Source organism: Montipora foliosa, chromosome 9 (genome assembly GCF_036669935.1).
Source record: "Montipora foliosa isolate CH-2021 chromosome 9, ASM3666993v2, whole genome shotgun sequence".
Classification (NCBI taxonomy): Eukaryota; Metazoa; Cnidaria; class Anthozoa; order Scleractinia; family Acroporidae; genus Montipora; species Montipora foliosa.
The window spans coordinates 21,421,085-21,436,084 of record NC_090877.1 but is presented as its reverse complement, the minus strand read 5'-3'; the positions used below and the strand labels follow the sequence as shown (position 1 = coordinate 21,436,084).

Sequence of the window (15,000 nt, the reverse complement as noted above, 5' to 3'; positions counted from 1 at the left end):
ATTGAAGCAGACGGAATGCTTGACAAGACTTGGTCTAGGCCGAGGTATGATGTCACTTCTGGCACAAATTGAATTTAAGAAGACGCCAAGCTTTCAAATTCACCAGTACTTTGATCATACTTCTACACCCTTGTGTTCGGTCCTTCTCGCCTTTTAGGACACCTTGAAGATTTCTTTTGCGAAAACCACTTTGTGCCGGCTGTGACGTCTCCAGGCAGTTTAGCAACTCAGAAGGAAAAGATTGAGCCGCCGTTTCAAGGAAATATCGCACAGTTGCTTTCCTTTTGTAAAGAAATAAAAACCGAAAAAACAGCAGGCTGTGCATGGGCTCCTTAACCCGGGATAAACCCTAATCCTTCCTTCAACAACTTGGCCTTATTCTATTTTTCAAAGAAAGATGTCGTTTTCCCCATTAAACATACACAAGAAATTGCTGTCCCCTTCACTATCGTTGCCGACTAAAAATCTGAAAACAAGAAGGAGAAAATTTGTAAATGAAACTTGAAAGGGACAAAAAAAGCAACAATCCAGTATGTTTAGTACCTCGATGTACAGCTCTTGTCCTCCATGTCGTCGTTATCCGACGAAAGGTGTGTCTTCCTTTCCGTTCTCCATTTGAACATTCCCGAGACGGTGTTGGCCATCTAAAGTAAAGATGAAAAATTACCCCTAATTTATGATGCAGCTGAAGTTTAAATAGAGACATTTTTATTCTTATGTGTTTTCGGCACACAGCGTGCTCGAAAAAGACATTTTCGCACGGACGAGAGTTAAAGAGTTCATATTCTAAACCGGAAAAAGTCGCTAATAAGTCAGAATACTTTATTCAGCATTGCCTGGGTTTTTCCTTGACTTTTCTTTGCTTACCCGCTGAAAGACCTTGCTCGCTTTGCCGATACTGCGAACAAACCATCTCAACCTAAAACATCCCTTGATGCAAATTACTTACAAGTCCTTCTCCTCCCAAGTTAAAAATCCGCCCATAAAAACAATAGTGCGCCATTCCATAATTAAATACTGAAAAAAAAAAAAAGGTTTTAACAATATCACGATCTGATGCTCATACCGATCCCATCTTGTAGCAAATCAAAATTATGAAACACCGGGATATTTCGTCAATTTAATCCCTAGGGAAACTCCATGTTTTTGTTTGATATGAAAGGCTATCGTTTCCGGTGCATTCAAAGTAATATTTGACCTATAACGATTTCTCCTTAATTGCCTGCTCCAGTTAATTTTAGCGACGGTACTCAACTGTTTTAAGCTTTGTCAATACACGCTATTGTATGTTTGTGAGCTTTTTATTTCAGTTGTTAGTTTGGTTTGCCCTGTCAGTGTATCATGCGAGACCAAGCTTATGAGCTTATGACTCATGCCAGCCCCGATTGGCTTTTTCCATAGGCCCCCATCCGCCTCAGTCGCCTTGCATTTTTCAATGGTCCTTTTGATATTTAAACATGTTAATTTGTTGCATGTTGTATGTTGTGAATGGCTAAATAAAACTGAACTCCAACAGGAGGTTGCCTTGCAGTGTGATGTGTACCCGTTACGTCATCTCTGAGAATGAATCGGGCTTGTTAAATTAAGCAATACCTTATTTTCCTGGGTGTTCTGTCCAAGTCTTTCTTGAAACGCTTTATGATTTAAGGAGCCAAGGTCTTCTGCGGAACACATTTGCTCTGGTTCTATCAAAAGCTGTTCCGCACTTATTTCTTGTAATAAATCTATGATCTCACTTGGTGCCCTGTGTTTAGTGCATGAACTGTCCTCTGAAAGCGAGCCACTTACTGTCGAGGAAAAGCTTGAATGGGGAGATTGTGTTGAGCTTGATTGGCTGTCCTGTTGCTTTTGCTTCCGATTGTATCGTGCTTCTGAATAAGTTCTTAGGGGTATAGATTCTCTCCTGATTTCTTTAGCCCCTCTAATGATCCCTTTGGCTTTATTTTTTTCCTTCTTGTCACCTTGAAAGGAACAAGCAATCGTCATCAGGTTTTCAATCTTACTTGCTAGTAATTTAAGGAACAAATGACGTGCCCGAAAAAAGAGGTTCACAATTTCATTAAACTCTGGCGACGTGCTTGGAAAATTTGTATCTAGTATGTGTGAGAGTCTTTCAATAGAGATATCATACACCTGGTGCCTGTTTTTGGATATTTACTGTTTGCAAAGTTTAATGTTACGTTGTCGTCTTCATTAACTGAAACGGAAGGAAATCCCACTGACTCAATAAATTCCTGTGCGGAAAATACGCCCGAATCGAAAAACCACTTTTTCTGGTCATCCACTGCAGCTTATTGAGTATTCTTCGGTTTCTACAAAGCTCTCTGTATCCTTAAAAGGGAGGTGCGAAAACCTTTTTAAAAGACGAGCTTTCCGTCGAAATGAGCAGATCTAATATTCACAAACGATCGAGAAACGATGCTGGTATCTCAGCGTGATTCCGGGATCTCGGCTAGCCCGGATACGATTTTCCACGCGCGGGAAGCCAGGCCATCGATTTTCTCCACTTCATTCCACTTTTAATAAAATGACCAAGCGATGTAATGTTTTTTTTGGCTTTCAATAAACCATACAAGAGATAGACTGCAACTCAGGCTGAGAGACCAGGAGAATGTTAATAAAGAAAAGTCGAAAGAAACCTCTTTCGATTTGCCGCCCTAGCTGATTGATTTAACGGTCCATTAAAGTGCTACTATGATCAAAAAGTTCACTTCCCTCCATAGTTCCTTCAGATTTTGAAAGCACGTGTGCTTGACACCTGACTGGCAAAATTTTGAACTTCGAATTTTATCCAAAGGCTTATTTTTTTTTAGTGCAAGTTTAAAGGATTTCATGGTCCGCCATTATTCACGTTCAAGACTGACCGATTGGATCTCAGAGGCTTGGATCGAGCAAAAGATGACGTCAAAGACTTGCAGCTTATTGTACATTTAAAACACGACACCAGTCGTTAGAAGGGTGGATATCACTATCCACTGGATAACTCAATTGATTTTGCTAGTGTTTATCCGCTGGATAGTTAATATTTATCCGGTGGATAGCGTTATCCACCTGAAAGCTCGAAATTCCCGTGCTGCATATTAATAATAATAATAATAATAATAATAATAATAATAATAATAATAATAATAATGCAGTTCTGGGGCATTACACTATGTCTCAATGCCCTTACAAAAAAAGAAAAATAAATAAAATAGTTAAGTTAAGATGCAAAAAGTTAAAATTATTGGTTAAATAAATAAGTCTTTAGTCCTCTTTTAAATGTCTCCAGAGAAGGTGAATTCCGTAAGTCCCTAGGGAGATCGTTCCAAAGGCGAGGAGCACACACTGAGAACGCTTTTCCACCATAGTTCAGGCGCGAGCACACGCATTGCATTTTTTAAACTAGCGAGTCTTTGACGTCATCTTATCCTCGATCCAGCTTTTTCAAGATTTTGAAGTTAGTAATGGCGGACCAATTCCAGTCAAAATGAACAGTTGTCTTTTTGAAATGAAGGCTTAAACCTTCGATCACTTTGTGTTCAGTTAACATAGTTTTGAAATACAAAGAAAAAGTAGAATTGATTTTTCGACACAGTAGCACTTGAATGAATTACACGTCATTGTACAAAATTTGAAAGTGCGAGACTAACCGAATTGCATTAAATTATAACTGACAAAATGAAAGCTAACTTCGTTATTTCTGAACGAAACTGTAAACCATATTTCTATAAATCTAAGAGAAATATAAGCTAGCGATATGAATGAATACATGTGAATTTTTGCTGATTACCTATTGTTTTGTGATGCACTTGTTATCAACATGTTACGGAATACTTCTCATAAATACTCGAGTTCTCGTACCGTTTTATATGAATGTTTAGAAATAATTCCCACCTTGGTCAGGTGTACGTTCTCATAGATATGTACCTTTGCAAAGAGAATGTTCGGTTTCCTCTGTTTGCCTTTTTGTGTCCAACGCATTTCTCCATGCCTGAAGGAGTTTAGCTTTTATCTGTGGTTCCTTAAGGAATGGAAACCTACTTGCAAACCTTGAATAATTGTTACTTGCGAACACCTTGAAAGGAATTTTGGCTTTTTTTCTTTTAGCAGGCATTCAAGCGATGATATCTTCAGCGCTGGAATGTTTGCATGAGCTTGGAAAAACCGTCAAGTGGTGGTGTTTTGCTTAGTAACCATCCCTCTCTTTCTCTACTGTAGGGGAATGGGCCGGTAGATGGTTGACATACGTACGACGGCGAACGGCGGCGTTTCCAGCCGGTTTCTCTTGGGACCACTATTTTGTCCTAAGAAGAATTGAAAACAATCCTTATGGCAAATTTTGGAGGGTAAACAAAGTGTATTAGCGAATATCAAAAATACCATAATACTCTTTGTTTGTCCTCCAAAATTGTGCATAAGCATGAGCAATTTTGCATACGTGTACTCCGTGGACTACCCACTGACTACCCTATTGAGTCGAAAAAAATTTCAAAGAGGGTGAAATATTTCAATACGCCACTTTCAAAAATACCAAATATTCTTTGTTTGCCCTCCAAAATTTTGCTTAAGCATTGTTTTTATTTTCTCTTGGGACCACTGCAAGTTCCAAGAGAAACTGGAAACAATGATTATGCAAAACGTTGGAGGATAAACAAAGAGTATTATGGTATTTTTGAAAGTGGCACATATCATGCAGGAGCCGGCTCCTGACAATATTTGCCTGCAATATTGCAATTAGCATTTTTTCAGGCCCATTTCTATCTCTTGTTGAAAGAAATTTCGTGTCACTTTTTGGGAGCCATTAGTGTTTGAAATTACGAACGGCAACAGCAACAAACACCGCTATTTTAATCAGAAAATTTGTGAGTGTAATTATGCATGCAACAGGATTGGAGTGGCGCACACCACTGCCGGAGACGCTAAAAAATGAAGCTTTTGAATACGTTGCTTAAGACTGCTGTCGGCCTTCTAGGAAAATTGTTCAACGCAGCAATTATACGGGAACAGTAGATTTGCTAAATATTATGGCTTTTTTTATTTGAAATAATGGGTAAGTAGACAAGTCAAAGTTACTTTGTAAGCTTTGTCTAAAAATATGAAATCTTGGCACATAAAATGACAGCGGCGTTCGTATGTCATGATATGTGTCGAACGAAAAGAAACATCTGTGGCTTGCTGCTTGCACTTCAGTCTAGGTGAATTAACGTCAGTTGACCTGTAATTGGCGTCGTTTTATGGCATCATTCAGTCAAAAGCCCTTCAAAATCATGCAGCCAGAGCGGCCAACGTTGGTCAGTAGGGATAGATCACGATAACGTTAAATCCGTACCTTACTGATGTGATGTGAGCATGCGTGTCTTCTACATTTATTGGAAGGACTGTTCAAACTAGACTGTTCCAGGCTCTCAGATAGTCGGGAAAACGAAAACAACTGCGTGGGAAAAGCGAGTGGAGGCTTGGCTTGGCTTGACCCAATCTGGGAGCCCGGCTGGAACAGGCTAGTTCAAACTGGTTCAATTAACCCCGTCCAACATTTTCGAGAACAAAGGAAATGTTGAATCCATGTTGAATGGAAGTGTAAATCACTTTGTTGTTGAAATTGCATGCATGATCCTTCTGCAGGGACTCGGGTTTTTCCGAGTTTCCAATGAATGCAATTTCAACAGCACATATAATTCTCACATTAGTTCGTCACTTGGGTGGAAGGAAATGTAGAAACAGTTTAAACGGTTATGAGACGGGGCTTTCTGTGAATTACCGTATCGGATCGAGAATCTCACGCTGGTGGCATACAAAGGTAATACGTTCACCTCGATTATTTCGAGAGCACTCACTGGAAAATCTGGACCATTTACAGAGGTCGTAAAATGTCCGTAAATCCTTAATTTACAGACATTTTATGACAGTTCAAATCTTCAGTACTTTTTAAACGGAATAACAAAATGTCTGTAAAATCATTTTTTGCAGACATTTTATAAAGATTTTGTGATACTTGTCAGAAATATCGAAAAATTTACAGACTTAACAAAATCTCTGTACAATGTCTGTAAATTTAACTCTTACGTTCTCAAGTTTTTCTCACAAAATCTCTGTAAATTGACAAAAGCAGGGCATTGTAAAATCTCTGTAAATTCACACAAGCGGGGCATTATAAAATCTCTGACACAAACAGGGCATTGTAAAATCTCACACCAGCTCACTAAAGTTTGTGATTGTACGTTTGTGCTATGCGCTCCCAAGCTCGACTTATGGGCAAGTCTAACAGCCATTCAGCTTTGGTGTGGTAAATCATCTCCACGTTGTTTTTTCATTTATTTGTTTGCAAATTCAATACAACTCTCATACGATAAAAGGTCATCTGGTTTCATTCCTCTACAAAATTGCACGGCTACAAGGTTTGGACCCTGTACAGTGTACTTACTGATACAGATCATATTTGAAAAATAAGACAACCTTTTATAAAATCCGGTTAGGCCTTCTGACTACAAGAAAATGGAGTTCTGGAACAATGAAACCAGGACTCCTTGAAAATGTCAACTATGGCTCTATCATAGAAATGAAGTGTTTAATTGCAACAGATTAAACTAGAAATGTGTTAGCCATTAGTCCAATCCGTTGTAATACAACACCCCATCACCGTAATCGTTTTGTAAGGTGAGCTTGGAGTGCCTGTGATCAGCTTCACAATTTACAGCTTTTTCAAATTTTGCACTAATAGGCCTTTCACCTGTATTACCAGATTACTGAAATAATAATAAATACTAGAGTGGTCATGTTATTTTGACTTGCAAATACTATTTTTTTAAGATTTACTAATACCTAAGATGGTTTTGAACAATGCAAGTCAACAGGAAGTGTATTTTTGGATTTGATAGCAATAGTTTTGGGCAAATTATCTCTGTAAGAGTAAAGCCACTTAGCATCACAAATTTGGTTTTATGATGGCATGTGACAAAAAACTCACTTGTGGTTGATGTGCATCTCTCAAAAATACCTTTGCCTACAGGCGATGCTGACCACATGTTACCCCAGAAATAAGCAAGGGTTTAATAGCAAGCACAAAGGGTGACACCTTTTCTTTTGGTTATCTGTCGTGTACAACTTCGAAAGTACTTGGAGAAAAACATAATAGGCCATTTTCGAGTTCACGTATGTCTCCTCTTCAAAGCGAGTCTAAGTGCGAAGTTTTTGTGATGGTAATTAGTTCTACTTTACATATGAATGAAAACTAATTTTCATAAGAAAACTTTGCACTTAGACTTGCTTTGAAAAGGAGGCAGGCATGAACTCGGAAATGGCCTATTAAAACTCTCTTAAATCTGGGCCAACAATTGAGCAACTCAAGTGAAGCTATGATCTTCGCAGTTATGAACGCAATTTTTGCAATTGCGTAGAGAAGCCTGAAAAATTCGGGACTTCAACGGGGTTTGAACCCGTGACCTCGCGATTCCGGTGCGACGCTCTAACCAACTGAGCTATGAAGCCACTGACGTTGGGAGCTGGTCATTTGTGGGTTCTAATCGTCCCGTGAGGAATTAATCAATGATGAAATGGCATATGAAATGAATCATATATGAACTGAGGATATGAAATCAAGTGAAGCTATGATCTTCGCAGTTATGAGCGCAATTTTTGCAATTGCGTAGAGAAGCCTGAAAAATTCAGGACGTCAACAAGGTTTGAACCCCATTAGAACCCATAAATGGCCAGCTCCTAACGTCAGTGGCTCCATAGCTCAGTTGGTTAGAACGTCGCACCGGAATCGCGAGGTCACGGGTTCAAACCCCGTTGAAGTCCTGAATTTTTCAGGCTTCTCTACGCAATTGCAAAAATTGCGTTCAAAACTGCGAAGATCATAGCTTCATTTGATTTCATATCCGCAGTTCATATATGATTCATTTCATATACCATTTCATCATTAATTGAGCAACTGGCATCCTGGCACGCACCCAGATCTAAATGCCACAAAGGGCAGAATTCTTGCAGTAGCTTCGAGTGGTGTTAAGAAAATACAGTTTTTTAAGGATCATTTGAGTATAAACAAAACACACGAGTACTGTGCACACTGATTACCGGTAATTTGACAACTTAAGATCTCATAAGTTATGTAGCCATTTTCTACCACCTTTTACTTTTTTCAATAGGCCATTTTACAGTACTAGTTATGTGCTTTGTACCCTGGCCTTTGTACAAATTCGAGGCTGGGGGTGACCTTGTTTTGATACTTACCTCCTTTCATTTCTTACGGAAATTGTGCTAAAAAATACTAGTTAGCATAAGAACAACATGATTTACATAAGAAAGCAAGAAGGGTTGTATCAAAACAAGGTCAACTCCAGCCTCTCTTTCACCAACAACTGTAATAGACCAATTTCGATATTTTAAAATTCAGTCTTAAAGAACCCACTTTAAAGCGAGGCTCTGGGGAATAAGCCCCAGAAACTCTATAGTGTATTCCCCAGAGCCGCGACTTGAAATATATTGTTTTAGGCTGAATTATAAAAAATTAAAATTGGTAGGGCTAGCTGTTCATTGAAGGCATAAATTTGGCCATGGGATTTCCATGGCTCTGTACTATTTTGATATCAGATTAGCTGCTTAGTGCTAGAATGGCATCTTTCCAGGTCTTCTCAGTCATTTCAGTTTGGTTAGGCATAATATTGTAAACTCTGGCGTATAAGCTGCACTCGCAGATAAGCCACATCCTGAGTTTGGCATTTAAAATTTTGGAAAAAAAATTGGAAAGAAATTAAAATAAATCAAAAGTGGAGCCCTGAGAAAGATGTCTTACATGTAGACGCATGGTGTCTTCAAGTTTCTTGAAAGTTGAATGCAAGTTAACCCGCGTATTAACTCAGTAACATTGAAAACAGAGAATACTAAAACTGCTACCAATACATTTAGCTCTGTAATAGTCTGAAAAGCCCACTTTGACATATGTTTGATCTTTCTCTGGTATTTTTAATCCAGTATTTTTCATTCCTGTCTGTTTTTCAATAGAATTTTACATACAACACGAACGCTCGGACGGTTCGTTTGTTCGTAGCTTAAGTAGCCTGGCATAGGAGTACTGGAAACAAGTACAGTATTCCAGATGTTCTTGCAGCTAAGCCACATCCCCGATTTGATACATGTACGAAATTTTTGAGCAAAAAGGTGCAGCTTATATGCCGTTGTTTACGGTAACTAACTAAAGCAAATCAGCATAATAATATGGCAGAACATTTTATGTGTTTTGAATAATGTTACCGGTAATCTACACTGAATCTAGAACTGTGTGGACTAGATTTAAGAGCCCTACTAACAGAGCTGCCCTGTTATCATCATGAAACTGTAATGATTTATTGACGGTACATGTTCTAGTTGTCTTCCATTCTGTAACCACCCATTACCCTTCTCAAGTGAACAAAATCTAAAATGGATCTCCAAGGAACAATATCCTCCTGAAATGACAGGGTATAAATACCAGGACGACGTGACTCTGTGAACCACTAAAGATTCGCTTTACAATTCTCTTCATCTGAAGAGATAATTCTTCCAAACCAAACTTGTCTTCCTCGGCCCAGAACTTTGACATTGTCACCCTCTTCAGGATACATAGGGACTGTTACTGCTTTTGGAGGAGGGCCGTCGAACTCAAAGGGAAGGTAGAAAGATGGGTTGTCTTCATCTGCTGGTTCAGGATAAAGAAAACACTTTCTTGTTAATTGGCTTCCAAATAGTGCAGCCGTGACATACTGGTGGGGTACAAGCTGGAGGGTTTCAGTCCATGGGTGCTTCACCAATCTGCCATGTTTGAAAGTAGGGATGTAATAGGTGCCATCAATAAAAATGTGGTATTTCCTCATAAAACCACCAATCAAAATTATGTGTGGGATTTTCAAAAACCACTCTTCTGTTAGAGATGGTCCACCAGCTACAATACGGAATTTCCCCTGTGAAAACTTCATGACTGACCCATTGCAGTTTACTCTGACAACACGTTTTGCACATTTGGCCTGGGAAGGAACCATAACATCTGTGCCTGGGTGCATTTTAGTACGAGCATTGGCCCCTCCATGCAGCCGGTGTTCAACCCACGACCTCCATCGCGGTAGCACGATGCTCAACCAATGAAGGCAACAAGCCGCAGGCCTGTTTTCTCTATCAGTCTGAAATGAACAATGGGGCAATATGGTTCGGGCACACATAAACAAGGGAGGTCCATCAATGGCCAATCATCGTTAACATCATCATTTATTTTTCATTTTTTATAAGCCTAAGAGTAACTCGAAATTCAACTAGAACCAAACTCGAGCAAGCTTGCCTCTCCAATCTGATTTTAAGAAAAACGCACTAGAGATTTGATGGAAATCCAAACTGAAAAGCAGCAAGCAATGACTGACTGAGGCTGTTTACAACTCAGGCACAGTGACAGCTTTTTTAGAATCTCAACATTATGGTAAGTCAGCAGGGCATTTAAGTGGTCGTACCTAACAAGTGATTCAAACTCTTTCAGGCTCAGCTTACTGTGTCTGTAGCCAGTTGGAAATAAATGCCATACGTATCGCGAAATGAAACGGTATCTGAGAACAACTATTAATTAACAATCGCTATGTGCGTTGTCTGTGCAAGCTTGAATGGAACCCGTTTGAGTAATTCCAATCAGTTGCACGCATATTCAAACCAACACAGCAGGTGCTTAAGTGCTAAAGTGCTAAAGTAATAGAGCGCAGAGGAAATAAAAACGGGGAACAGTACGAAGATATCATCACTTCAACCCATAACTTTGGAGTTTCATCGACAGAACAATAATTCCACCTGCACGTGTCGGATACGAAACGGTAAATAGTCAACCAGAATGGTGGAAAAGCAAAACCTGAGGTTGAAAATTGAATAACATAACAGTAATATCTTAATGCTTCTAAATGGGATAAGCGTACGATCTTACGGATATCCGTATTGCTACTGACGACGGAAGAATGTGCTTCAGGTTCGATGAGTCTTCGATTGTCTGCTCCTTCGGACTAGTTTCCTCTTCATTGTAAACCTATGATAAGTTTAAAGTGGAAAATACGTCTTGGAAGTTGAAGTAAAAGAAATGAAATAAGTGTCAACCGTGAGCGAAGGACCGGAATTTACTTTACTCTGCGCATGAGTGAATGCGGCGCTTGTGTTTGCCTTCCATATTCAAAATATTTCCGCATTCTTAGAATTGTGTAACTGCATTCTCAGACAAACCATCAGTGATAATAAATGCGTCATTCTTCATACAATGGGAGAAATAAGCCATCTCAAAGTGGGCCTGACTGATCAAAAACTAGCAAGGTTGATTGAGTGGTGAAGGAGTATGTCCTGTTAACCCACTATTTCGAGAGGCACTGCCTTTAATTTACTGCCTTGTAAAATCTTATCAAAATTATGCAAGCATTGACAGCATCAATTACCATTCACACTCAGGGTCTCAAACGAGAAAATGCCGCTTTTGTAATTACATCCGCAACTGGTTAGACTTTCAAGTCTCCTCGCGGATAAGGACTAAAAACCGTGGACCCTGGCCCGTCTCACAACCATTCAGTGTTCAATGGGACGTTAAAGATCCCACACACTAGTCGAAAAGAGTTGGGCATGGATTTCCCGGTGTTGTGGTCTGGCCTTTCCTTCAGCAATGTGGTCGACTTGGAGTAATTTCTGTGAGACCACATGACAGCAAAACAGACAGTATAGTGCAATTGAAGGAGTCCAAGTGCTGAAACTGGTAGAGCTAAACGGTTGAAGGGGTGTTACAATTTGAATAATTGCGCACGTAATACAATGCTTATGTATAAAAAGATAACGAAAAAAAAATATATAGGAAAAGCCGGAATAGCATTACTCTTTATCCGATTGACCGTTTTAACAAACATCGCAGGGCAATTGATAATCCAACCAACGCCTCCAAGCCTACCTCAGCCTCAGAACACTCAATTCAGTTCAATTCAATTTTTTTTAAAGTTAAGAGACAAGGGAGAATAGAAATGGTCGCTAACAAAAATGACTCACAAATCCTGACTTAGGATCAGACCGCTAATGACATTTTATCTTTTCCACTTCAATTCATTCATTTCAATTCAGCCTGCAGCATACAAAAAGCAAGAGAAGCTTGCCTCGTCAAGAAAGGAAACACCGACGGCCGCTACGACTACGAAAACTTCACAAAACAACAATATCATTGGTTGAAAGAGCATAAATAATCGTGCTGCCCGTGTAGCACGGATTTTAGCAATTGTTTGCAGTTCTCTGCCTAACGACGACGTGAATTCACCAAATTTGAGGTTTTGATGACAACGTAAGCATGCAACAGATAATCTTTCATACCTGTTTCATGTTGTCACTCTGAAACCGCTCGTCCAATTTACTTTAATTTAGGATACTTCGTCCATACTGTAGTGTAGGACGTGAACGAGACTGAATTACCGCGAAAGACTTACAATAGAGCGAAGTTATATTTTGACTAGGTGACGTTTTCGTCGACCGTCGCCGTCGTAGATCTTATGGTCCCTACCCTCTTGAACCGTTACGTGTAATCGACAAACATCAAATGTAATGCTATATTCTTTCCCTACATATATATATATATATATATATATATATATATATTTTTTGTTATTACATAATGTATTCTCTATTTATACTATGTTGTTTAATAGTTATTGCAACACCTTCACCGCTCGTCCGCCGTTCAGTACAGAATATTCATCTTGTACTGTATTTTAAGGCCTAGTTTATACCTCGCGCTATCGTCGAATTTAATTCAGACGAATTTAATTCCAGGCCTTTCTTTAAGATAAATACGACGATAAAGCGACGTCTATAACGAGTTAAATTCGTCTGTTAAATTAAATTCGTCCTAGACGCTTTATCCGAAACGGATAAAATATCTTAAAGCGTCATACGGTTTATCCGTCGCACCAGCGTCGCGTCGAATAAAATGCATACATTATTTTCGTACATTATAAATTATACCTCTGACCAGGTATATTGCATTCCGGCTGAGAGATAAATTCGACCATAATTCGACCCATTCATTTTGACGCGTAAAACCACGGTACGGATGGACGAATTTGATTGGAATTAAATTCGTCTGAATTAAATTCGACGACAGCGCGACATATAAACTACAGGCCTAAGAGAGGGTGGCTTTAGGATGAGATGGATGTGTATTTTCTGTACACTAAATAGAACTGTGTGGACATGATACCATTATGCTCTATATTTCTTCACAGGTCACGTTTTTTTCGCGTTCTACAGGATAAATTTGTCTATACATGTGATTGCACCCTTCCCGGAAGGGAAATGACATTTTGTCTATCGCGTGATCATTCGTGTTTCGCCCTCGGTTTTTAGGTGCACTATCCGCCATTCTAGCCCTTGGTTAGTTGATTCTTCGGAATACATCATCGTGGGAAATAGATTATTATTGAGAGAATTCTTGCCAAAAGATCGATATTGTTGCAAGTATTTGTTATAACCCGTGTTCGATATTGGCTTGGTTTTCTTATGAATATTTGTATTGTCTGAGATTCCACGAAAGAGGGTGGGGATGGGCGAATGCAAAGGTCTCGAAAAAGACGAGCGAACTTTATTTCAAACAACCTGCTCTAATTTTGTCAAGAATAACACTGAAATGTAAATGATTCTGAATACTTACTGTAATAAAAACTAATGCCTTGTCAAGAGCAAATTAGTCCTCGTTGCAAGCTTTCTGAATACTGAACAAATTGTACGACGGTTGTACGCGGAGGACTCTTCAAGACAACAGAGTCGTTCAAAAACAAGAGACAAATTAATGTCAAAAAATGCCCTATCCATCACCTCACTTCTTGGACGCAGAAAACCAACGGGAAAGCTTTAATAAGGGGGCGGGCTGTGTTTTTGTAAAAATTTAGACGTATAATCTCTTCAGTTTTACAAATCTTCGTCTATTTGAACTTTGAACACTTGCTTGAAGCGCGTTGGGGCGTGCACTGCGAGATCATATAAATTATCCGAAACTCCACCCCTATAGCTCAATCTGCCCCTAATACCTCATTTATCATTATTTTTATTGCTATTTTTTTGTTGTAAAAGTTCCGTAGGTCTGCAAACCTGCAAGAGGACTCAGATCTCTGAAAATCGAAAACGAGAAAATCTCGGGTCAAACGCAGGCAAATTCTGACATCGTTCACAAGTTAAATTTTCTACTGTTGTAAGAAAGTTTACAGTTCTTTTTCTGTTGTATTTATCACATAATAACGAAGTATCTGTACGTCTCAAACATGGATAGACAGTATTTCAGCTGTTGCTGTTTCATAATACCTTGCGAACAGAGTCTCTTTCGATCTTCCTAGATTTGTCGGGAAGAGGACTTATCTAGGAAGATCGAAAGAGACTCTGCTCGCAGGGTAGTTTCATAACAACTTGTAGAGGAAAATGATAATATTTCGGTGTAACACTGCGAAAGTGAAATGTTTAAAACGTGACCAGAATTATGCAAACTTCTAAGCACAAGGTATCACATGTAGTGTGTAATTTATGTTATATATCAAATTATTAGTCCTGACGGGAAAGAAAAAACATGAGTTATGCTCCTCAAGGAAGAACAATCAATAACATAAAGTGTCTTTCAATGTGTTTCATTTTTGAATTCGCGTGACCTTATCATAACAACACGGGTGCTTTACACGTGTATTTACGCAATATCAAATAAAGGAAACGAAAGTGTTAAAATGATTAAATTCCTGTCAAAAAATCGTCTTAGCGATAATCAAGCAGCATTTCAATGTAAGAGACCCTCATATTTGCACTTTTCTCAGAGCTTTTCTTGAAAACAGTAGCCAAAAGAGGTTATATTCCAACGACCTTTGATTGAAATGCAATGGCTGTTCGAATTTTCGACATTTGAATTTTTCCCTCTTTGGAATCTTGTTTCCATGACAATGTCAGATCATGCGACTTTTCTAAAATTATCAACCAATAACCTCGTTTGTTTTGCACTTACGTCATGTTATGACACGTGAT

At 39.0% G+C, this 15,000-nt stretch overlaps 1 protein-coding gene across 1 annotated transcript in view; it reads right to left on the bottom strand.

Annotated features, from left to right (window-relative positions):
• LOC137971993 (uncharacterized) overlaps nt 1-4,141 on the bottom strand; it is a 4,426-nt gene extending 285 nt beyond the window's left edge. Inside the window, exons 1-4 of the mRNA XM_068818781.1 lie at nt 3,910-4,141; nt 1,594-1,961; nt 544-644; nt 1-466 (exon numbers count right to left, since the gene is read on the bottom strand). The exon at nt 1-466 is cut by the window's left edge and continues 285 nt beyond it. Of these exons, the coding sequence (XP_068674882.1) occupies nt 388-466; nt 544-644; nt 1,594-1,961; nt 3,910-4,096 (735 nt within the window). The 5' untranslated portion in view covers nt 4,097-4,141 and the 3' untranslated portion in view covers nt 1-387. The remainder of the gene's footprint in view (nt 467-543; nt 645-1,593; nt 1,962-3,909) is intronic.
• Between the last annotated feature and the right edge of the window lie 10,859 nt (nt 4,142-15,000).